The sequence below is a fragment of the Periplaneta americana genome, chromosome 6 (genome assembly GCF_040183065.1).
Source record: "Periplaneta americana isolate PAMFEO1 chromosome 6, P.americana_PAMFEO1_priV1, whole genome shotgun sequence".
NCBI lineage: Eukaryota > Metazoa > Arthropoda > Insecta > Blattodea > Blattidae > Periplaneta > Periplaneta americana.
Window position 1 is genome coordinate 92,211,740 of NC_091122.1, and position 24,615 is coordinate 92,236,354.

At 34.7% G+C, this 24,615-nt stretch overlaps 1 protein-coding gene across 2 annotated transcripts in view; it reads left to right on the plus strand.

Annotated features, from left to right (window-relative positions):
* The first annotated feature begins 1,827 nt into the window (after window positions 1-1,827).
* The window catches only part of LOC138701499 (CUE domain-containing protein 2), a 58,752-nt gene continuing 35,964 nt past the window's right edge, over window positions 1,828-24,615 (plus strand). Inside the window, exons 1-3 of one of the 2 annotated variants that reach the window (XM_069828449.1) lie at window positions 1,828-2,067; window positions 2,264-2,369; window positions 24,385-24,590. In XM_069828449.1, coding sequence (XP_069684550.1) covers window positions 2,278-2,369; window positions 24,385-24,590 — 298 coding nt within the window. In that variant the 5' untranslated portion in view covers window positions 1,828-2,067; window positions 2,264-2,277. The remainder of the gene's footprint in view (window positions 2,068-2,263; window positions 2,370-24,384; window positions 24,591-24,615) is intronic. The other variant, XM_069828450.1, reaches the window with a different exon arrangement.

Genomic DNA, 24,615 nt, shown 5'->3' on the forward strand with positions numbered 1-24,615 from the left:
ATTATTAACTATTACTTTTATGAAACAGAACAGTAATAATATTACTTAATGCTATTACCATTTTAGTAATGGTATTAAATTATTACCTTTATGAAATAGGGCCCAGGCGCTGCAAAATTTGCAGCAGTTTGAGAGTAGCGCGCAGTTTTAAATACATTTTCTTTAATGTTGTGAGTATAACAAGTGCGACAATGTTTAATTCTGTACAATATTTACAGTCTATTCAGTTCAGTACCTTAACAATTCAGGAGAAATGTTCGATAAAGACAAACTAAAAACGGAACTCACTGTGTTGTATCAGAGACAAGAATTCAGAAATATCAGTGACGCAATAAAGCTCGTGCAGTTTCTTCTGAGAACTTGCAGGCCTCATTTTCAGAAGTTGTAGAACTACTACTCATAGCTGTCACCATACCAATGCAACTTCCGAACCAGAAAGTTGCTTTTCGTGTTTGAAAAGAGTAAAATCCTATCTCAGAAATACGATGAGAGAAGAGAGACTGACCGCATTAGCTATGTTTTCCATTGTAAAGACTATGTTAAACGAAATATCGGATTTTAATAAGATGATGATTAAAAAGTTTGCAACCTACAAGACAAGGCGCATGGAACTAATCTTTAAATAAGGTAAGTTGCTTTTTTATTTTTGTATGCAGCCCCCCTGAATTCAATACCCACGAGCCGCCACTGGTAGGAACTCTATATTCTAAATCTAAAGCAAATAGTACAAAAATGTTTGTCATAGGTTGTGCTAGCCCCAAAGGGTTAATACAACAATCAGCTGTAGAGAAAGACTCGATAACTTATGATACCAGTACCTATAGTGTAAAATTGAATACTGGTACAAGAATAATAGGCCTACTGCAAGAGAAAGAGATGTAGGCCCTAACTTTCGGCGTTGGACCTCGGACTCATTTTGCCATCATTAATTCACTTATCATCATCCATATAATAGCCTGGGTTAAGTTCATGGTGAGGCGTGCTGTACTTGTACAAGAGCACGGCCATTCAACTACCCAGTCATTCACAGAATAGGAGTGGTAAGCACAATAAGCCTCAAGCTGCAGTGCAAGCCTTCGCATCCCTCCTCTGTACAAGGAAAAAAGTGATGTAAACAAGATGGCATAATAGAATTTTTTTTTTTCAAAACACGTTAACCCTAAGCTAAAACAATACCGTACCGGTAATTATCATCAGGTTTTGCACTATCGTAATACAGTAGGCCTATTTCACATTTTCTTTATAGAATCTAAACGTTTATCAAGGCACGTTTCAAATCTGAATTCAAATAGTATATTATATTTGTTAACGTGTATGTTAATGTTAGGAGAAAAAGGACTGACCGTCGGTATATAGAGCCTAGGTCGTTGTCCTCCCCAAGGGATAACTGCTTAAGTTTATGCGACGTGCTTTAATTTCGGCTAGCTATTCCATAACGCTTTTTCACATTTCAGTTTTTAACTGCTATCTGCAGCCTTGGGATGAGGGGAATGAACATAAAATTGCTTTAATATGAAATGGTTGGCTAATTGGACTACATCATCATTCAATCTTCACTTCACTTCCTGATGTACTCACTGTACTGTAGGCCTACTACGCCGGTCGCTCAACTTGCCCAGGGTTGTGCAAATAGTCATTTCTCATCCAAATGATTGGCGTAGCAATACAAAAGATACTGGAGACAGAAATTATCTGTAAATAGTGTTAGGTTCTAAAATATCTAAAAAAAGGGTGACAGAGGCGTAAATTTCTACAAACACGTATTCCATGGAATGTGTTGTTATTGATTGATCCTGTTTATGGGAGTCTTAACTTCGCACATTGCTTATAGATGTCGCACTCATCGACTGTCAACTGCAGTTCCGAGTTGTTTACAATTTATCGGTAAATTTCTAGCTATTCCGTGTGTTTTGAAAGAGAAACAAATTCTTCATTGTTTTGCACAGTGTATAATCTTCCCTTAATAACGCAAAATCTGTCTGTACCTCCTACTGCAGCTTTAATTCTAGTATAATAGCTGGAGATTTAATTTGAATTTATTCTAGTCTGCAGATATAACCCCACTTGGTAAGTTTTAGAGTTAAGAGTGACTATTGTTATCGAAATTGAGAATTATTGAGATTATTTATTCGCGGGCGCGGTCAGTGTTTGTCATGATTTCATACAAATGTATTTTATGTTTGAGTAGCTTTCAGTTCTAAATGTTAATTCAAGTTTGGAGACCTGTCAAATATAGTGTGTTTGTTTGGTTATTTGTGTGCAGTTGGACGTCAGAGAATGAGTCGACCAACAATAGCAGAACAAGAAGATCTTGTGAAAGAATCCCTCTTCAAATTTGTACGAAAACACATCCCTAGTGCTCAACTTAGGTACGTACTATTAAAAGAGACACAAATATTACGTGAAGGATGGGACACTGTAGTATGAACTTTATTGCTGAAATATACTGGTATAGTAGACAGACACAAGCGGCAAAGAATTTTTAAATATGAATATTCGACATAATTAAGTTAGGCCTAGTTATTTATTGCTTGGTCTCAGAATGAATTATTTATTTCTATTTTTTTTGCCATTGTAGTTAATTTTACTGTCATTTTCAGTACCAAGTAAATGATAGTTTAGTTACTATATAGACTTGTATTTAAATTCAGGCGTAAAATTTCATTTGTAGTAGGATCATATTTGCGGAGATATTAATGTCCCATGTATAGAATCTAAATAAAATTACGATTTTTTAACATATAAAATGTAAGATGAATTGATCTTGTAATAAAGTAACGAGAAACTATCATATAGATTTTTTATGCTATTTGTATGTGTTGTTTCTGCGTAATGTACAGTTTATTTTGTTTATATTCCCAAAAGTGACAGTTTATTTTGTTAATGATCCAGGATAGACAGTTTATTTTATTTATATTAAAAAAAAGTGAGGCCCCTAAAGATTAATGACCGGATAAGACAGTTCATTTTATTTATATTCACAAAAATGAGGACCCTAAAGGTTAATGACCCCGGCATTGGAAGTACTTTATCTATCTATCAGAACAAACCCCTATATTATTTTTCAAGCTTGTTAAAACAGTTTAGCTCATGAAATTGCGCTATTTACACAAGCATCTTCTGTAATTTTACGAATTGTATTTGTAAACAAACATGTATTTTTGAGTGACGGCGTATTTCAGAAGCTTTTGTAGCATCACACAAATAACCTACCGGTACTTTAAAAATGAAATTGTAACATATTGATATTTGCCATTTCAGCTGTATCTTTCACTGTCAGATTTATAGTAATAGCCTAATTACCCGAACACGATCTATTGTTATTGTTACAATCCTAGTAACAATAATAATAATAATAATAATAATAATAATAATAATAATATGATCTAGTGAGATTTATTATTATTATTATTATTATTATTATTATTATCATCATTATTATTATTGTTGTTGTTCCTCTTCCTCTTTAATCCATTTTATTGGGGTGTGCGCCAGAGTAGTTTTACACACATTAAAATATAGGCTATAACTATTGCATGTTAAAGCCACTGAATGCTGTATTATGTTGTTAGATTATAGTCGAGGCTTGATAGTTTAATATCGGTTTTTATTACGAACTATTATACCTGATAGAACTGCTGTCATTAATGGCACTGCTGATATGTATTGCAATTCTATTTGGCACTTGTGAGAAAAGATAAAGCTAGCAAGGGTGCTTTTATGGTCATGTGCAGGGTTGAATCAAGGAAAGGCAGAGTTCATTATCAATATGTACAATTACAATGAAGAAAGAAATTTAGGGGTTAAAGACAAGGTACCATAGCAGTTCAGAAATTACTTTAAGTGCAACAAATGTAGCAGAGTCGATTAAGGTGTCTCCAACAACAGTGAAGAGAATTTTAATTGAACAAAAACAACATGAGGGCTATGGAATTTCATTTAGTACATCAGTGAACAAACGACAATGATAGCAGCAAGTGGTAGTGATAGTGGTAGTGACAATGAATATAGCAGTTGTGGCAGTAACAGTGGAATATCAGGAATAGAACCAATACAGAATTATTGGCAAAACCTTTTAGGCCTAAAGGCCGGTTCACAATAAACCGGGAACGGAAACGACAACTAGAACAAGGACAGAAATGTTGTTAAAATAATTAGGATTTATTTAAATGTGAGTAAATTATATTTAAATGCTTACATTTAAATACATTTATTTTAACATTACTTCAGTTCTCGTTCTCGTTTCCGTTCCCGGTTTATTGTGAATCAGCCTTAACAATAAACTCGCACTTTATAACGTTTTGTGAGATTTTGTATACGTGATTTATTGATATTACAGGTTTTTTTTACACGAATTCTGTATGTACTTGTATTGGCGTGGAGATAGGTTTATGACAACTTATAAGTTTTAAGTGACTCACTTTTAGTTTAGCATAAGCAGTGAAAAATATAGTGGGACTGCGTTGGTGTTAATGCAGCTTCTGTGGGTACTCTTTGTTACTTGTTAGCTTAAACAACAAGTATACCGGAAACGAGAAAGTCGATAATATTGCAAAACAGGCAACATATTTGCAACCTAGACCTCTTCAAGTGATATCTCTATCCAGTGCTTTTGCTTCAGTAAAGTCTCATTTTATAAACCTATGGATCAACAATTGGCTCTCTTCTGACCCAGGAAAAATTTTAGAGTTTGTACAAAAGAAACCAAATGACCTGGAAATGTACAAAAACTGCCCAGACATGTTCAGACATTTTTAACAAGAGCTAGAACAGATCACATTGTCACACAATTGTACCTACACCGATTTCACATTCCTGATAATCCTACTTGTCTGTGGTGTAATAATCGTGATGAAGATCTGGAACACATTCGTCTATACTGTCCATCCATAAACACAAAAGAAGTAAATTAAAATCATCAGTACCAGTTGCAGAAGACACAGCCCTGCAGTATATATTGACTACACCCCAACTCTGGCTACTAGCAACAGGCATCTATAATGAACACTGATGAAAATACCCCTCATTTCTCTTAAAAACAACAATAGATTAGGCCTACAGTAGACTATAGTGGACTTTATGTTGTCAACAAACAGCTGGATACATTAAGAAGATTGATTGATTGATTGATTGATTGATTAGTTTAGCATGTAAAATTTCAGTGGCCAAGAAGATGTGAATGTGTCACTTTACAACTTCCCATTGTGTTTTTACTCCCTCTTGTTATTTGGTAATTTTTTTGGTTTTGTTTCTTCAAGATGTTCGTGTTGACATCTGAAAACGTTTTGTTTCTCTTAGATAAATAAATTGCATTGACTGTGGTGTGTAGAAATGGTGTCATTCAGCGAGTTCGCACAGGTTTGCCCAAACCACTTGTTAAATATTTTGCAGTTCGCAGAAGCGGTTAAATTTAAGTTTTAAAAAAAAAAACTTTTTTTTTTAATAAAAAGAAAGAACATTAATTTAATACGAAATTATATCTAGCTTTTTAATATTGCAGTAAACATAATGCATGCAAAAATAAACGGTGATACAGCTCAGCGCAATCGTATTTTTATTGTTAAATTGTTGTTCTTGTTCAAGTGTGCAGGCAGTCAGTCAGGACAGGAATATGATATGCCTGCATCCTTAAAACCTATCTGTGATTAATTCATCTACACTTTCTCTTTCCAATGCTAATGCTGCATAAGTTATACAGAAATAAAACTTACTAATAAAAAATATAATTAAAAAAATAAATAGACTTTAAACTGCAAAATACACTATTAAAGCACATTAATAAGATACCTAGTGTTCCTCCATTAATACTTCTCCTAACATTGTTGTTCCATTTGAATGAAATGAATTATTTTTTCCTTAACAGTATTGGCAATACTGAATGCATTATTGATCATCGCGCCAATAGCATTTGATATTATGTTTCAATCTTGCCACATTATTAGCTGAGTGGAGAGAGCGTCTGCTTTCCATGCTGGTAACTCAGGTTCGAGTCCCAGCAGGTCCAGCTAGAATTTTTAGTGGACAAATATGGTGCTTAGTGGTAGGTTTTCGTGGAATACCTGTTTCCCCTACTTAACAGCATTCCAACATTGCTCCATTAATTATCATCATCATAATAATCATCATGGTGCTATGTAGTTCGTCTTCCATGGTGTGGGCAACACTTACATAAGTTAAAAGAACTAGGCCTATAGCTTCAGAACATCACCCACAGATAGGGACACTTGGGTGAATGATGTAAGTCAAGTACGCGTCATTGTTTAAAAAATATTTGAATCTAATTCGCAGAGAGCAATCAGTGTAGTGTAATTGTTAATCTAGTTGCGTGTCCCTGGTTGTAGGGTCGAGTATGAGACAGCATTCCCCATCTGCCAGGGTCTTCCCAATTATTCTCTTCCACTACTTCTCGCCATGGTTTCCCTCTTTTTTCAATGTTCCTCTTTATTTTATCTTTCCATCTTGTTCTGGTTTTTCCAACAGGTTTTTTTCCATTTTACTTTCAGTTTCTTCTTAGGTAATCTCTCTTCACCCATCCTCATAACATGCCCAAACCATCTAATTCTGTTTTCCTTAAATATATCCTGCAATTTTGCAATTCCTAAAATTTCTTATATCTTCATTTTTAGTTCTTATCTCTTCGTGTTTTGTGTACTATATTTCTAAGGAATTTCATCTCTGTCACTTGAATTCTGCTCTGATCTTTTTTATCATAATCCAAGTTTTCGCTGCATTTGTGAATACTGGTTTGAAATATTAATTATATATGATTTTCTTACACTTTTCACATATGTCTCCATTCCGTAATAAACTTTCACTTGTTGGTAACTTCTACCACTATACTGTATTCTTCTAGTAATGTAAAGTTGTGTCTTACCATCATTATTCACTTCTCTTTCCAAATACTTAAAATTTTCTATTTCCTCTAAGAATTTTCTATTTACTGTAATTTAATTCTAAGTTTTGATTTTCGAATTCTTAGATAATGTAGCGTAATAAAGCACCAAAATTTTTCTACCAAATTTTTCTAGGATGGTGGTAGCAATACATCAGAGAAAAGCAAAATAGTTGATACTGAGGTTGATGTTTCAGAAAGTGAAATGAAAAGTTAAATAAATTAAATGTAACAATAGAGGCTTTAAGTGCGTGTGCAGATGCACCTGCAGATGTTTCAATTTATCTGTGTGGACAGATGTTCAAAGACAGTATTTCAGGAACAAGTATTCATGACAATAAATTACTACTCCTGACAATACTAGTTGCAAAGTGTGTGCAGAGTTTGTCTTTAACTACAGAATCAATTAAATGTGTTCATCTTTCTTCAGAATGACAAAGGGGAAAGTAACTGCATATGGTTTCACCAGGCACATTCTGCAAGCATTGGTACATAGGAAACTAAACTTCATGAACTGATCATCAAATAGTGTTGTTTTTTACTGCTGGAGTGCATTATTTCATTGTAGTGTTCTGGACTGAATCTGGAAATAAAATGAATAGCTCTGCAACTTAAATTAGCTATGAAGAACTACTTAATTGATTAATTATTTTCCCAATTTCATCCATATGTTATTTTTGCATATGACATTGCTATAATCCCAATTTGGTAAATTGTAAAGCTCTTCTAACAAAATAAGCTTTGCATCATCCATTTCATTTATACCTTCAGTATTACCGCAATTGGAGGTCTTGTGATCGATTTAATTGTCGAGGTCTTCTTTATTTTCATCATGTTCCATGCAGAAATCTGTTTAGAATTCTTTGGCCAGAATTCTCGATGGAATCCAGTCATGAAAGCAGAGGCGATACAGCCAAGTATGCAATGCTCTATTTAAAATAGTGCAAAACATAAAAATCCCAACACGCCAAATGAAACCATTCCGGTAAGTGGGTGCCTACCTTAAGAATGCTTCTGTTTCAGTAAATTTTTAATAAACCTTTTTGTAAGATATTTTATGACGTGTAGGCTACTTCTAATCTGGATCAACAAGCAATGCAAACAACTTTCTGTGCAATTTTACACCTGTTGTTGTGTCTAGACTATATTTATATTTATATTGTCATTGATGTCATCATCCTCATTATTATTATTATTATTATTATTATTATTATTTTCTTCTTCTTCTTCTTCTTCTTCTTCACCACAACTATCTGAATTCTGCATGTCCTTCAGGCAAGGTGAAGTTATAGTAATCTCTAGGCATTTTTTTTACAGCAGGTTCTGAGAATTACTGGCTCATGCATAACTGTAATATAGCCTATTTACTTTCTTGCTGAGTTCCAAAATGTTTAGAACCATATGGAGGAGTAGGGATAATTCTTACAACCAATATTATGACTGCTAGAATTTGTGTTTATTTTTCTGTTTCTCCATTGTTATTTAATTTCTGTAATAAGGTCTGTTGTTGTTTAGTCAACAGTATGAAGACAGGTTTGAACCTTATAAGTGATACCACTAAGGCATCACTCATGAGGCAACTAAGCCAGCAGATAATGGAGTAGGGTGGCCAGTTCCTTTCCCCCCTCAATTGCATACATCACTGACTAGTAACATTATAGCCTACTAATACTTCTTTTTTATGCTATGCCAGTAAGGCATTTGCTGTTTGAGCCATTAATTCCTTTACAGCTCCATGATGTGAGTATAGTGGTGTGTCTTCCCATATAGTACATATATGTTCTTGAACACGTGTGTTGTGTTTTTTGTTTCTTTATTTCGGATTTAGTGTATTACTTATGGTTTTTAAGGAATCCTGAGATTCATTGCCACCCTCACATAAGCCCGCCATCGGTCCCTATCCTGAGCAAGATTAATCCAGTCTGTACAATCATATCCCACCTCCCTCAAATCCATTTTAATATTATCCTTCTATCTACGTCTCAGCCTCCCCAAAGGTCTTTTTCCCTCCGGCCTACCAACTAACATTCTATATGGATTTCTTGATTCGCCCATACGTCTCTTAGCCCCAAATATTTCCCTAAGTACCTTATTCTCGAAAACCCTTAACCTCTGTTCTTCTCTCAAAGTGAGAGTCCAAGTTCCACAACCATAAAGAACAACTGGTAATATAACTGTTTTATAGCCTAAATTCTAACTTTCAGCTTTCTTAGAGCAGTGGATGATAAAAGTTTCTCAACCGAATAATAACAGGCATTTCCCATATGTATTCTGCGTTTAATTTCCTCCCAAGTGTCACTTATATTTGCTATTGTTGCTCCAAGATATTTAATTTTTTTCACCTCATCAAAGGGTAAATTTCCAATTTTTATATTTCCATTTCTCACAATATTCTGGTCACGAGACATAATCATGTACTTTGTCTTTTCGGGATTTACTTCTAAACCTATCTCTTTACTTGCTTCAAGTAAAATTTTCGTGTTTTCCCTAATCGTTTGTGGATTTTCTCCAAACATATTCACGTCATCTGCATAGAAAGGCAGCCGATGTAACCCGTTCAATTCCAAACCCTCTGTTATCCTGGACTTTCCTAATGGCATACTCTAGTTAAAAAGTAAAGGTGATAGTGCATCTCCTTGCTTTAGCCCGCAGTGAATTGGAAAAGCATCTGACAGAAATTGATCTATAGGGACTCTGCTGTATTACTCCATAAAATAACTAACTCATCCTTCACCTTCTCTTTCTCTCTCTTCCTCTCCCTCCCTCCCTCCCTCCCCCATCCCCCTCCCCTCCCCCTCCCCCTATCCCTATCCTTACTTTCATTTTGATGACCTATCTTCGGACTTTACAGTATTATGGTCACACACAATTGTGAAGTGCAAAGGAGATTTATAGCAGTGTCCTAAACGAATCTTATTCCTGTGTCGATTTTGCAACAAGCAAATTTTCCGTCACATTGCATCATGTGGGAGAAGGGTTTGCTGAAAGGCTGTAAACATCTCTATTATCATAAAGCTCTAATTTCTTTGGCTGGTCCACACCTGTGGAGTAACGGTTAGCGCGTCTGGCCACGAAACCAGGTGGCCCGGGTTCGATTCCCTGTTGGGGAAAGTTACCTGTTTGAGGTTTTTTTTACGGAGTTTTCTCTCAACCCAATATGAGCAAATGCTGGGTAACTTTCGGTGCTGGATCCCGGACACATTGCCACATTTCACCGGCATTATCACGTTCATCTCATTCAGATGCTAAATAACCTAAGATGTTAATAGAGCGTCGTAAAATAACCTTCTTTGGCTTTTTACAATACAGGGTGAATGAAAAGTCCGGAACTATGGGTAAATATCTTCCATATGCTTGATTTTCGATTACTATAGGTGTTACCAGTATTTGTAAGACCAAATCCTCTACCAGTGACACATTGGATTCTAGCCCTCAGCTATCTCAAAAGCCGCCATTTTGGATGCAACTTTGAAATTTTAGATGAAAAGGGGGTCATGTAGGTACTCAAAATTATGTGAAATTTTCTGAAAAAAAAAAACAATGGTGCAATCTGTTTTGAGATATCTCTAATCGTCTTCAAGTTATTTAAAGATAACTGTTATAATGACGCAAACATTAATTACTGCATCTACAGATATTTTGTAACATGGTACAGTACTAAGGAGGCTTTGGAAAAGGTATTTTTATGCAATTCTGGTAATTAACTTTTCCTTACTGTTTACTCTTTGGTTAACCTGCAATTTTAAATTATAGTCACTGTATTGTAAGTGATAAATCTGTCGTGGTAATTATCCCATCTAAAAGTCTTTTTTTTTTTTTCTATCACACATATACACACGCATGCACACACACATACGCATGCACAAAAGAACTCCCTCCTCTCTCTCTCTGTCTCTCGCCCACTCCCTCATAAATACAAATTGATTCTGTTGTTTTAACTATATATATTCAGAATTTTAACCAATTAAAAACAGTTTTTCCTTAAATTTTAGTATGCCTTCCTACCATTGTACATTTCATCCAATAGAAAGAGTTTATATTTTCTTAGATTTACATAGTTGAAGATACTGGATATTTTGTTCCGTATTTTCAGTCTTGATGTGGTTGTTGGAGGTTATTTACTTGGGACCTGTGCATATTTCGCTTATTGCATTCGAAGATGTGCATAAGTGAATATGGTGTACTCTAGTGTACCGTTGTGTAATAATACTTGAAAAAGTGTGAATTTCCTACCCACGTGCAATTGGCAGGCAGATGATTGAAGGTAAATGGAGATTTATTACTTTATAGAAAATTACTAGTGCTTCTGTAGGATTTCGATGGACTTTTAAAATGGTAACAACAGATAGATCGCGTTTCTCAGATTATCAGGTTTAGGATAAAGAAAAAATGGTAAAAAGTGAGTCTTAGGGTATGTTATAGTTTATTGATAATTTCGTTATTTGCATGATAGTTATTCTGTATTTATTGTCCATTAGGGGATAAAAGTTTCCTTTGGAATATGCTAAAGTGGGAATAAATAAATGTTCTGTGAATGGCTTCACCTCCACCCCCTTGAAATTTCAAATGACACCCCTATGTTATGATACTTAAATTTGAAAGTGTATTCAAGTGTTTAGCCTATACATCTCACTTTATTCTCACATCTTTTGTTTTCTTTCGTCGTCTTGGATTGTTGTTACTGTTGATAAGAGCTGAGGAGAATACAACTACAAAGACTATTTGAAGCGTGCATTTCCATAACGTTGTAAGTGCCGAAACAGGGATAATCTATTTTTTCACATATATCAGTTGTAGGTGCCCTGTTTGACAATATTACGAAAGATTATGTAGAAAGTGCTGCTCCAAGTAATAAAGTAGTGCACTTTCAGGTTGTGCAAGTTACAACGTTGTATGGACTGTATAAAAATATTTTTGCTCCCACTGTAAACTTTACAAATTGGCACTTACAACGTTCTGGAAATGCACTCTTCATTTATTGATCATTTAATGTAATAGTTGGTTTGACTGACAATAACAATCCAAGTTGCCAGGCGATGATAGAAAACAAATGAATATGTATATAAACAATTGAATACTCTTTCAAAATTTAAGTTTCATAATATAGGGATGCCATTTGAAATTTCATAGGGTTGGGGTGAGGGAGTGAAACTTAAAATGCAATCATACTGGTTTCAAACTTCACTCTCAATATCTAAATTGACGTCTATTTTGTTTAAATTAAATTTAATTGAAATAAATATTGATTAACTTTTCAACTTCTTTACTCTGTTAAAAAGTGTGTTACTGTGTTGGAAAGTTAATCAGTGATTATAAGTGTATATAGAACAATGAAATAAATATTTATTTAGACTGAAAAGTTTTGAAATCAAAGCCTGGTATTTTACATTGTCATTAATAAAGTCTTGAAACGTCTGATAACTTTATAAGTGCTAAAAAAATGAATAATAAGAAGTGAACTTCGAAGTGATATGGAACTATAACAGAAAGTGCGGACAGTGTTCTTTGTAAAAGACGTCTTAATGTGAATTATTACAACTTACTGTCATATTATTTTGTTAAAGTGTCATATAAATACAAATGCGCTGAAATTATAAGTAGGTAGTGAAATTGAAATGTTTTAATCATTATATTATATTATTGCCATATTATTCGATAAAGTAATTAGTACTTACTTACTTACTGGCTTTTAAGGAACCCGGAGGTTCATTGCCGCCCTCACATAAGCCCGCTCTTGGTCCCTATCCTGAGCAAAATTAATCCATTCTCTATCATCATATCCCACCTCCCTCAAATCCATTTTAATATTATCTTCCCATTTACGTCTCGTCCTCCCTAAAGGTCTTTTTCCCTCCGGCCTCCCAACTAACACTCTATATGCATTTCTGGATTCGCCCATACGTGCTACATGCCCTGCCCATCTCACACGTCTGGATTTAATGTTCCTAATTATGTCAGGTGAAGAATACAATGCGTGCAGTTGATAAAGTAATTAGTATTCTCATTAATAAAGCCTTGAAACTTCCACATAACTTTATAAGTATTACGAAAATGAATGAGAAGAAGTGATTTTAGAAGTGATATGGAACAATAATATGAAGTGTCAACAATGTTTTTTTTTGTAATAGGCCTACATGTTATGTATAAATTATTACAACTTGCAGTATATTATTTTGTTAAAGTATAATGTAAATGAAGATGTGTTGGAATTATAAAATAAAATGTCGTAAATGAATGATTACAGCAGAATATCGTACTAATTTCTGAACAGAATGAGTTTCCTCTCTAATTAAACACAAGGACTGCTTGTCTATCATTTCAGAGGCCAGCAGAATTAAAATTTTGTGTTAATACTCTTTATTTCAATTCTAGTAATATTAATGAACATGTAAAAATCGATTATTATATTTTATTATTTTGCTTTCCCATACCCCATTAGGTCCTAAATACACACTTCTGCTCAATCCCACCACTTAATACAACGTAAGGCAGTTGCCAGATGCTTTGGGTGTGACATCATGCACAAAAGAAGATGCATTTTGAGCAAGCATATTGACACACCATTATACTTGCATCATGTACAGCTCAATATAGCTTTGCTTTCCTTGCATAAAGTCTATCATCACTTACAAAAATTTTCCTGATTTCCTGTAATGTTAATGTAAGTCCAAATGTCTCCGGTCATTTCGCCATTATTACATTATGTCGCTTCAGTGTAAATGCTTCTGGAGATAGTCATGCCTAGTAATCAGCCTGAAGCATGCCATTGATTCCACATGGTAGATGTGCTGATATTTGCCCGTCTTCCTTCAGTAGCATTTCCCATAGCTTCCCTTGGAACCATACCCAACAATTGGGAAGGCATATGTAGGATTTATAGGTCGTCATCATCTTCCTGTGGCCGAGTGGCCTTTTATGGTCTCAAACTAGAATTTTCAGTCTATCTCTTCTTCGGACGACCTAGAGATCTTTTGCCATGCGGATGGTAATGAAACAGTGCTTTTGGAATTCTGCAGCAATCCATTCATTCGAGATGACCCTTCCACTGAAGTTGATATTTCCTGATGAACTGCATAATGGGTTCTATTTGAAGTTCTTGCATTAGGTCCTCATATTTTTTATGATCCCAGCGAGTATATCCAGCTGTTGCCCTCATGAACCTCATCTCACTTGCTGCTATTCTACTAACATCTTTATTCTTCACAGTCCACACTTCACTACCATAGCTTAATACTGGCTGTGCTAAGAATTTATAAGTCAGTGCTAAAATACCTTGAGTTGTCTCCATTTAGATTTCCAACCTTTTGAAGTCCTTCCTGATCAATTTGTTTGTTAATGTGTTCCAATTGAACTTGGTGTCCAGTTTTATTCTGAGGACATCGCTTTTTCTGTACGATAAGATTTCCATTGTTATACTTCAATTTTAATTTATGGGATTTTGTGGAAAGTGTAAATATCTCGAATTCTGACTTTTGTGAATTTATATTGAACTCGTTTTCAAGTGCCAGTTTTCAGTTTTTATAGGACAAGCTGTAGGCTATATGAGTTTTCAGTGTTTAATATTGCTGCTTGTTGCTCATATAGCGAGGTCATCAACATATAAGAGTTGTTATTTAGTCAACTGTCCGAAGACAGATCTGAACCTTACATGTGATACCAAGAAGGCACCACTTATGAGGCAACTAGGCCAGAAGATAATGAGATAGGGTGGCCAGTTCCTTTCCCCCTCCATTGCATACATCGCTGACTAGCTACATATTACACAAGTCAGACTTCAGATGCATACAAACATTTATTCTTCCTCCGACACATATCGTCAAGTGATATGTACTGCCTGATGATAGATGTACATATCAGCCAGAACCTCAATCAGAGGAACATATAAGGGTATGGATTCAATAAGGGGAATAATGTCATGAATCATGATATTAAAAAGAAAGGGACTCAGAACTGACCCCTAAGGAACTCTTTGCCTTGTTTGCCCCTTATAAATTTGTGGTTTAGAATGGATGAAATGATTGTAAATAAACATCTAGATAAGCATAGTTTCATAAAATTTATCTCCAGATTCTATCAAAGACTGTTTTAAAATCTATGAGCACTGCCAGAGAACTTTGCTTTCGTTGGAAACCATCTTTGATTTCTTGGGAAAGATGAGTAACCTGTTCAGCTTGAATACTGGATATTAAATTATTCATTTTTAGGTACACTCTTCGACACGGAAATTGGTCGCTGTTCAGAGTCTAAGTCCCATTTCGGAATAGCTGGGGAATAATTGTATGAACTTTACATGTGTGCGTTTTACATAGAGAGATTTGAAGCCTGGTCTTTGTAGCAAGAAAAAGAGTTCAATCCCTAAGCCATAAAGGCTTCATAGATAAATATGTCGTTTCGTGACATACAGATATGTCGCTGCTATGACTTGTTTTCATCATTGGACGTCGATGCTTAATATTTCCCATGTGAATCTCGTAATAACCTGAACGACACTTTGACAAATTCACGCTGTAGTAGAGCGAAGTCTCTTTGCTATTATTCTTTCGAATAATTTCGAGAATGTTCTTGAAACTCAATATTGTTCCAGAAAAGTTGGCTGTCTATTTCACAATTACAGGATGGAGAAAGTGTTTTGCGAAGCTTCTCATTTGATTTTTTTGGTTTGAAATTGCTACTAATTTTGGCATAGTGTTTTTTTCTTTTGTTTTTGGCAGAGGAGCAGCCCGAAGGCTTATTGTGCTTGTCATTCCTGTTCTGTAAATTATATTTGTCACTGAATAGCTATGCTCTTATACGAATACAGCATGCTGCACCATGAACTTAAACTAGGCTGTGGTAATGATGATATTTGAATAAATTAAAGCAAAATGAATCCGAGATCCAATGCCGAAAGTTAACCAGCAATTTTGTTTCAATTGGTTGAGGGAAAATCTCGACAAAAGGCCCAATCAGGTAACTTGTCCCAACCAGGATTTGAACCCAGGCCCGCTTTTTTTCACATTCAAATAGTTTGTTGTTTCCCTTTTTCACAATATATTAAATTACTTCCCTTTTTTATTAAATTATTTTTCTCTTCTTTTTCATTATTATATTTTGAAATAAATCAATATGTATTCAACATTGTCCTTACTAAAAACTTACGAACGATACTGTTTGACGAGAGTTGTTTTGTTTTTAACTTTTGCTGACTTGTTTAAAATTCATTATGTTAGCGTGATTTCCGACCACCTCTACAGCTTCTCTGGCTTTGTTCTATTCTTGCTTCAGTTTATGGAGTTTTTGGTCCTAGAAGGGACACAGGGGATCATTATTGGAACACACTTAAGTAATGTATTCTTTAGATTATTAGTTGAGCAATCAACATTTGAATCCATAATAACGTTTTCAGTTATTAAGGGAGTCAGTAACTTTAGTATAGTCTCTTCAGTCTGGTTTTCTTTTGTTCCATCTTGTTCTACATATTTCACGAGATTGTTTTTTATGATACATAAAAAAAATACATCACACGTGACCGAATTGTCGAAAGGCGGGCATTAGTATACGATTTATTGTAGTTGCTATTGCTAGTGTGCAAGTATAACATCTGAATACGTTATTCTTCCTGTATATGAGAGTCATTTTCAATAAATTTAACCAGGTTTGTTAATATAGTCCTATATAAATTTTAACAATCTTCCTGATAGAATCCGTACTGGAGTATTTCCAAATGTGGAAAGGGCAGTTAAGTCTCCATACAGAATATTTCCTCTGCTCCAGGAAGTCTGTAACCGTGAAAGATCAGGTTTGTTTCTTGGTGGGTTATAGATGAGAAAAATTAGTTTGTGAAATTTTCTCTTCCAGTTATTTACCTCCACAGCTTCTGACTTGTCGTGATCCACCTGCTCTTTCCTAATCTTAAAATCTACCACAACAGATGATTTCACAACAATAAAAATTTCAGATGCTACTTGCCATACGTAGGAGAAGGTATGTTTGATAGCCTTGTATTTGGAAGTACTCTGGATTGTCAGTAATAGCGCCGAATTTGAACACTCCACAAATAACCACTTGAGAGCAGGTAATAATATTTTTTAATTCAGAGAGTTTATCATTATACAAGCCTCTCATATTAAAAAAAAAATTGTATCCTAGTGGACATTGCCAGAGTCTTTAGAAAAGCCTTTTGCTAGAGACTGTGGCTATATAGATCTTGGTATTTTATTGCTGCTAATCAGGCTGCAATATAGGCAATAATAGAGGTCGTTTTTACTTACCAAAATGGCTGACCAGAGGGCACGTGAGTAATACTGAAATGCAACCACTGTCACTAATACTGACTGACTGAGAAGTTTTCTCTTATGTACTTAGCAAATTTTGTGTAATAGAGAATACTTGAGTGCTATCTTTTAATGAAGTAAAATACATTGTTGTCTGGTTTTATAACCTGTCCGTGTAATTGTTTGGCATCCAGATATTATATGTTGACAGCATCAGAGATTTTGTACCAATAACTGAATCAGCTGAAATCTGAGTATGGTAACACCACACAAATAACAGCACCAACGACAAAGAGTGATCAGATGTGATTTCATTCTTATTGTTTGGCTTTGCCCAGGACCATTTCCATTTAGGTCCAGTAGACCTGGGCTAAGAGTAGCAGCAGTTTGATTTATCTGATAATAATTCAAATTATTAAAAAGTATTTCACTTTTTTTAAGTAGCACGTACATTATATTACATCATATCTAAGTTATTCTTCTAACAAAATAACTTCAGAAACTTACCCTTCTTGTCAGTTTTTTTGTGCCATCCTTGAACATATTATGTAATACCATAATAACTATAAAAGGAATAATGAATTTTTGGAGTAATATCAGAGGTACAGAATTTTTAATTAAAAAATTCCCCTGAAAGGATTATGATTTATTCTGACTGGAAAATATTTTTAATCGTGTAAAATAAGCATCAGAGTCGCTCATATTCAGTATGTTTAATTTATTATGAAAAAGAAACTAAAATCTATAAAAAAAAAGACTGAGTTGTATTTAAAATTTTTAAGCTGTTCCATTCACGTTTTAATTTAACCTTTGCAAGTCCGTGTATATTCGATTTTTTTCTTTGATGTTGCCTAAGTGTATATTTATTCTCCAGTCTTAATTAGATCTGTTTGAAAAACACGAAGTTCATTAAATCTATATAACAAGCAGAATAGCTTTAAATACTTACAGTAAGATGTGTCAAAATAAATTCAACTATCCAATGGAATAAAATATTCAAGCACTAGGAGCATCAAATTTTTTATCAGTTTTTGTCATTTTTCTGATAACTTGTCATTTTTGCTTAGGATAGTTTGGACTCCACCCCCGCATTTGTGTTACACTGACAATTTGAAATCTACCTTCAGTAACTCATTTTGTTACTAGGAGCTCACTACTACTTCACCAGCAAATTATTCATATCCAATCACAGCAGGACCAATTTTGTCAACACATCTTTATGAAAGTAATGTATAATACTATATAATAGATCCATAGAAGTGATAATACTGCAAAATTACGTCTCGGATATTGTTTGTGTAGTGTAGCTGACAATAGTGGAAGGTGAATGGTTGGAGCATTCAGAGATAACCTTCTCACTGTAGTTTTTTCCATCACTATCATTTCACAATAAACTAGAAGGAGCAGTATCTATTACAATCTTATTTACTGGTATTATATCCAGGGCTTTAAAAATTGTATGATGACTCACCAGTCAGGCAAAAATTTCACTAGTCAGCATGGTTGAACTGTGAGTACAGTAGCGCAATTAAAAAGTCAGTCCACTTGTCAAGTTCGAATTTTCACTCTTCACAGACGAGCAGAGAAGTAATTTTTTTTCAAGCCCTGATTATACCACTAAGCAATTCAAACTTTCTAGGTATACAATTTTACCCAATTAATCAAATTACATTATGATCAATAAGAAGAATGTTTTTATAAGAGATGTCGAGGATTGAACTGTGGTATGTTTGGTGAGAAACTGTTATGTAACTGAGGTAATTAAAATTAGAATGTATGGAATTAATCCACTTGCTAGTGCAATTAGCTTTATTTTATTAATTTTTTCCTGTAGTTCGTATCTTATGAGGGAAAAGTAAGGTATAAAAACCCTCATCTAAGTCTTACTTTCTCACATTTTCCATGCCATTTTCTTTACTTGATCTTTCTGTTCGGTTCTAGGACTCCCATAGTCTTCAGACTTATACTTCATTTTCCAATTTTCCTTCATTGTAAGATGCTCAAACCACTTATATATAGTGCTGTAATCTTTCAGTGTCCAATAAATCTTTAATTTAATTTTCAATTTTAGCCCATATCCTTCAGAGCACTTAATGTTATAAACATGTTTGTCTGCTGTCATGAAGATCAGCCTTCAGCCTGTAAGGAAAATCTCAGCAACATATATTGTTTAGTAATTTTATGAAAATGTGTCAATGAAATCATAATTTAGTTAATATTGTCAGTTAATTCTCATATTTGTCATAAAGAGTATTTGCGCCTATATTGAGTGAACATTGTTACATGCATCGCGCTATGCTTCTGTGCATTGCTATTTCCACTTGTTTTGGATTGGCTGATGGTAAATTTTTAGTGATCGATACTCATTTTCATGTGGAATTATGCAAACTCTGTAGAAGGATGAGTCTTAAAATAAACAATTTGCTTATATGAGTCTGTGCATATGTGATAGAACCTAGAAATAATAAGTTGATGAATTGTTGTTAGTTTTCTTTTGAGGCTGTGTTTACACAGTAAAATTTTTGGAATATTATACATAACTTGTCATAAAAACATATGTAAAATTTAAGTGTTCGCGTAGGCTTCCGCGGCTGGTGAACATGGTGTGTGGATAAGCTTCAGGGCTTCTACCGCGTTGTCTTGGTGTTATTGGTTGACGTTTCGACCGCTGTGTTGTGGCCATCTTCAGAGCAGTTGTTGGATAAGGAAATAGCCTGTCAGCTCTTATATATATATATATATATATATATATATATATATATATATATATATAGTAGTCTCTACTTAGAAAATGATATCACTTGGCCTCAACCACAGACTTATAAAAGTCTTAAGAAATTAAATTGTGAAGTAAAAGATAATCTAAGAATAAATGTTATTTCTCAGGACAATTGGTTACAGTATTTTCAACAACTATGGTCTACATCAAGACAATCTCTCACGCTTCCATTTTCAACTAATCCTTTATTGGAGTCAATTTCTATGGATGAACTGCAAAGAGTCTTGGCTAAATTGAAAAACAATAAATCTCCAGGAGAAGATTTAATAAATAGTGAATTATTTAAATATGCTAGCCATACATTTCTACAAAGATTTTTGAGATTTTTAAATTTGATTTGGGAGGGACAAGGATTTCCCGAAAGCTGGACTAAATCTATTGTAATTCCTATACATAAGAGAGGAGATTTGAAAATTACGGATAATTATAGAGGAATAAGTTTATTAACGCAGGATATAAAATTTATGCAAATATTTTGAAAAACAAACTCAATAAGCATTACGACAATATTATCAGTGAGGAACAAAATGGTTTACGTCGAGGAAGATCCTGTTGTGATGGATATTTCGCATTGAAATTACTGGTTGAGAAACATAGAGAATTTAATTTAGAAACGCATATGTCATTCATTGACTTTAAAAAGGCTTTTGATAAAGTCAATCGGAATAAATTACTTCAGATTTTGGCAGATGATCAAGTACCTCAACAGACTATACAAAATATTTACAATATATATAAAACAACCATCATAGCAATTCGAAGCAACAATAAACTTTCACAGTGGCGACCCATTTATAGTGGAGTACGACAAGGCTGTGGCCTTTCACCACTTCTGTTTATTATATATATAAATAGAATCATTCAAGATTGGCGACAGACACGACATGGATTTATTCCAATTAATCGAAATTTGCAGCTTGATGCTTTACTTTTCGCTGATGATTTAGTTCTCATGGCATCAACTGAAGATGATTTACAACATTCAGTACACAATTTAAAGAAGGTCAGTGAAAAATATAACATGGAAATTAGTATTGAAAAATCGAAAATCATGTCATTTTGTGGGAAATTCCCTGTACCAAGCAAAATCTGTTTGAATAATAAAATAATAGAAAGAGTAAATACCTTCACTTATCTTGGCTATACACTATCCCCTTATGATGAAGTAGATATTGCTGAAAAAATATGTAAATATAATAAAACAATGGGGATCATTAATAAAATCATGAAACCCTCACTAGTACAAAGACACACAAGAATAGGCTTGTATAAAACCTTAGCACAGCCAGTATTAAGCTATGGTAGCGAAGCGTGGACTGTGAAGAATAAAGATGTCAGTAGAATAACAGCAAGTGAGATGAGGTTTATGAGAGCAACAGCTGGATATACTCGCTGGGATCATAAAAAAAATGAGGACCTAATGCAAGAACTTCAAATAGAACCCATTATGCAGTTCATCAGCAAATATCAACTTCAGTGGAAGGGTCATCTCGAACGAATGAATCGATGCAGAATTCCAAAAGCACTGCTTCATTACCATCCATATGGCAAAAGATCTCTAGGCCGTCCAAAGAAGAGATGGACTGAAAATTCTAGTTTGAGACCGTAACAGGCCACTTGGCCTAATACTTGTTAGGAAGATGATGATGATGATGATATAGTAGTCTCGATGGGGAGGAGTACTTGCTGTGATAGGTCGTAGGTTCTCCTTCTGGCATCTGGCATATATATATATATATATATATATATAAGAGCTGGCAGACTATTTCCTTATCCAACAACTGCTCTGAAGATGGCCACAACACAGCGGTCGAAACGTCAGGCAATAACACCAAGACAACGCAGTAGAAGCCCTGAAGCTTATCCACACACCATATGTAAAATTTATTTTAAAATGTGCACTGAAAATTCATGATGTTGATAATGGTAGAACATAACATGTGAAGTGTATGATGATATTAACTATGAAGTGATCAGTGAAAGAACTTCAATATTTATTGATATTGAAGTTTTTCTCTTTTTTTTATACTAAAGAAAATAAAAAATGATGAAAAGATTGAATGGCGAATTAATACAAACTTTTCAAAGGTGAACAAAACGGGTGGGGGGAATTTTATAAATATGTGAAGAGACGACGCAAGGAAAATTATTCGAGCCCCCCCCTAAAAAATGACCGCAATCAATTTATCGTACAGGACAGCGAAAAAGCAGAAAAATTAAATTCCTATTATGCCACTGTTTTTGGGATGAGGACAATAGTACCACACTTAGCTTCTGTGGAAAATATGGGTCAGTTTTCTATCAAGCCTAGGGACATAAGGAGAAGGATCTCTAAATTGAAAACTCATAAATCAGTAGGACCTGATGGTATCGCCGGAGACGTACTAAAATTGGGAGGGGAAGCCATGATTCCCTATCTAGTGCGTATATTTGAAATATCAATTAACAATGGTACTGTCCCGCGAGATTGGAAAGATGCAATAGTGGTGCCAATTTATAAGTCAGGGTCTCGCTCAGATACAAAAAATTACAGACCGGTCAGCCTTACCTCTGTGGTTTGCAAACAGATGGAACACTTGATTTCAGCTTATCTAAGGCAGCATTGGGATGACTCAAATTGGTTACATAACTGTCAGCATGGATTTCGGGGGGGCTATTCATGTGAGAGTCAATTAGTAACGGTATGTCAGGATTTAGAAGACGGAATAGATTCCAATAGCCAAGTAGATGCAGTGATTATTGACTTTTCACGCGCATTCGATGTAGTCCCACACGATATATTGTTGGTTAAACTACAATCAACGGGGATTGACTTCAGAGTGCTCCAGTGGATCAAGGAATTTTTAACTTGTCGCACTCAGAGAGTACGGGTAGGGGAGGAATTATCGAACCCAATTGAAATTACTTCCAGGGTCCCGCAGGGGAGTGTCTTGGGGCCTCTTCTATTCTTGGCTTTTGTAAATGATCTGCCAGTTAATATCTTATCTAGGGTTCGCTTATTCGCGGATGATTGTATGTTATACAGGGAAATAAAAAGTCGTGAAGATACTACTCTTCTCCAGAATGACCTCAATAAAATAAATGATTGGGCAATAGCCAACAAAATGAAAATAAATTCTCTAAAGAGCAAAGCCATCAGCTTTACAAGGAAAAGAAATAAAATAGTCGCATCGTATACGTTAGGGGGTGAAACCATTCCGGAAGTTAACAAATGTAAATACCTCGGAATAACATTTAGCAGCGATCTCGGCTGGGGGGAACACGTTACAGACACAGCGGGAAAAGCATGGAGAGCGTTACACTTTGTGATGAGGGTACTAAGAAAAGGTTCTGATAAATCCAAAGAGATTGCATATAAATCACTAGTACGTCCAGTAATGGAATATGGTGCTGTATGTTGGGATCCTTACAGATTAGAACATATTAAGACACTGGAAAAGATTCAAAAACGGGCTCTTAAGTGTTGTCGGAAAAATTCACCATTAAAATGGGACACACTCACGGACAGGAGAACGCGAATTCGATTATGCGCACTGTTCAAAACATACAGAGGTGAGCCTGCCTGGAAAGAAATAAAAAATAGGTTGCAGCCGCCAAATTACTCTTCGAGGAACGACCACTCATATAAATTGAGGGAAAGAAGGCAGAGGACGGACACTGGAAAGTTTTCTTTTCTCAATCGTACTATCAGGGACTGGAATGCTTTACCTGCAGACTTACTAAAGGCTTTACCAACAACCAAAAATGTATTTAAAAATAGGCTTAAGGACCTTACTAATAGACGGTAATTATACACAGTACTTAAAGGGTGTAAATGATATGTTGTTATTGAAGTGTTGTATCAGTGAAGAATTATGTTGTGTCAGTGAAGTGTGTTGTATCAGTGAAGAAGTATGTCGTGTCAGTGAAGTGTGCTGTGTAAGTGAAACGTGTTCCTGTCAGTGAAGCTGTATAGGTTATAGTGGCAGTGCAAAGTATTTGAACAGTGAAATGTTTTTGAAGTGTTAGTGAAATCAGGATAGAATCAGTGAAATGTGTCGTAGTTCCAGTGCAGTGAGTGAGTTGACAGCGAAATGAGTGTAATGTTGAAAGGTACTTGTGCAGATATGAACATATACTCGTGGGTTTTAGTTCGATCTTAGTTTTAAGATACAAATTAGAATATTTCAAATGTTATTTTAAGTGATCGTTTCATTTAATTTAGTATGTTCCCTGTTGTTGTTATTATTATTATTATTATTATTAATTATTAGTATTATCATTAATTGTATTTTTAATTAATAAGTTTATTATTGTCATTATTGAGTGTAATTAGTTACCACTGCCACCGGGTATATACCCATTGCAGTGTGAATAAATACATACATACAATAATCATATTATTTTAAATAATTGATTATAAACAAGTTTGAAATGCTTGATGCTGCCTGCCTCACGCAGAAGAGTAATTTCTGTTGCAGTTCAATAGATGAGATTGTGCTCAGCTATGTGGTGAGCATCTTAGAAGACTTGGGCACAGAGGCAAGTGTCGAGGAGGCCTTTGATGTGGAAGGTTTCTGTGAGATGATGGCAGCTTACTTTCCAGAATTTTCTACAATTCATCATGCAGCCGTGTGTCAATGGATGTTCGAGCTAGAGGCCACACTTAGCCAGAAGAAAGGAAAAGGTGACCACTAATTGCAAAATTTATT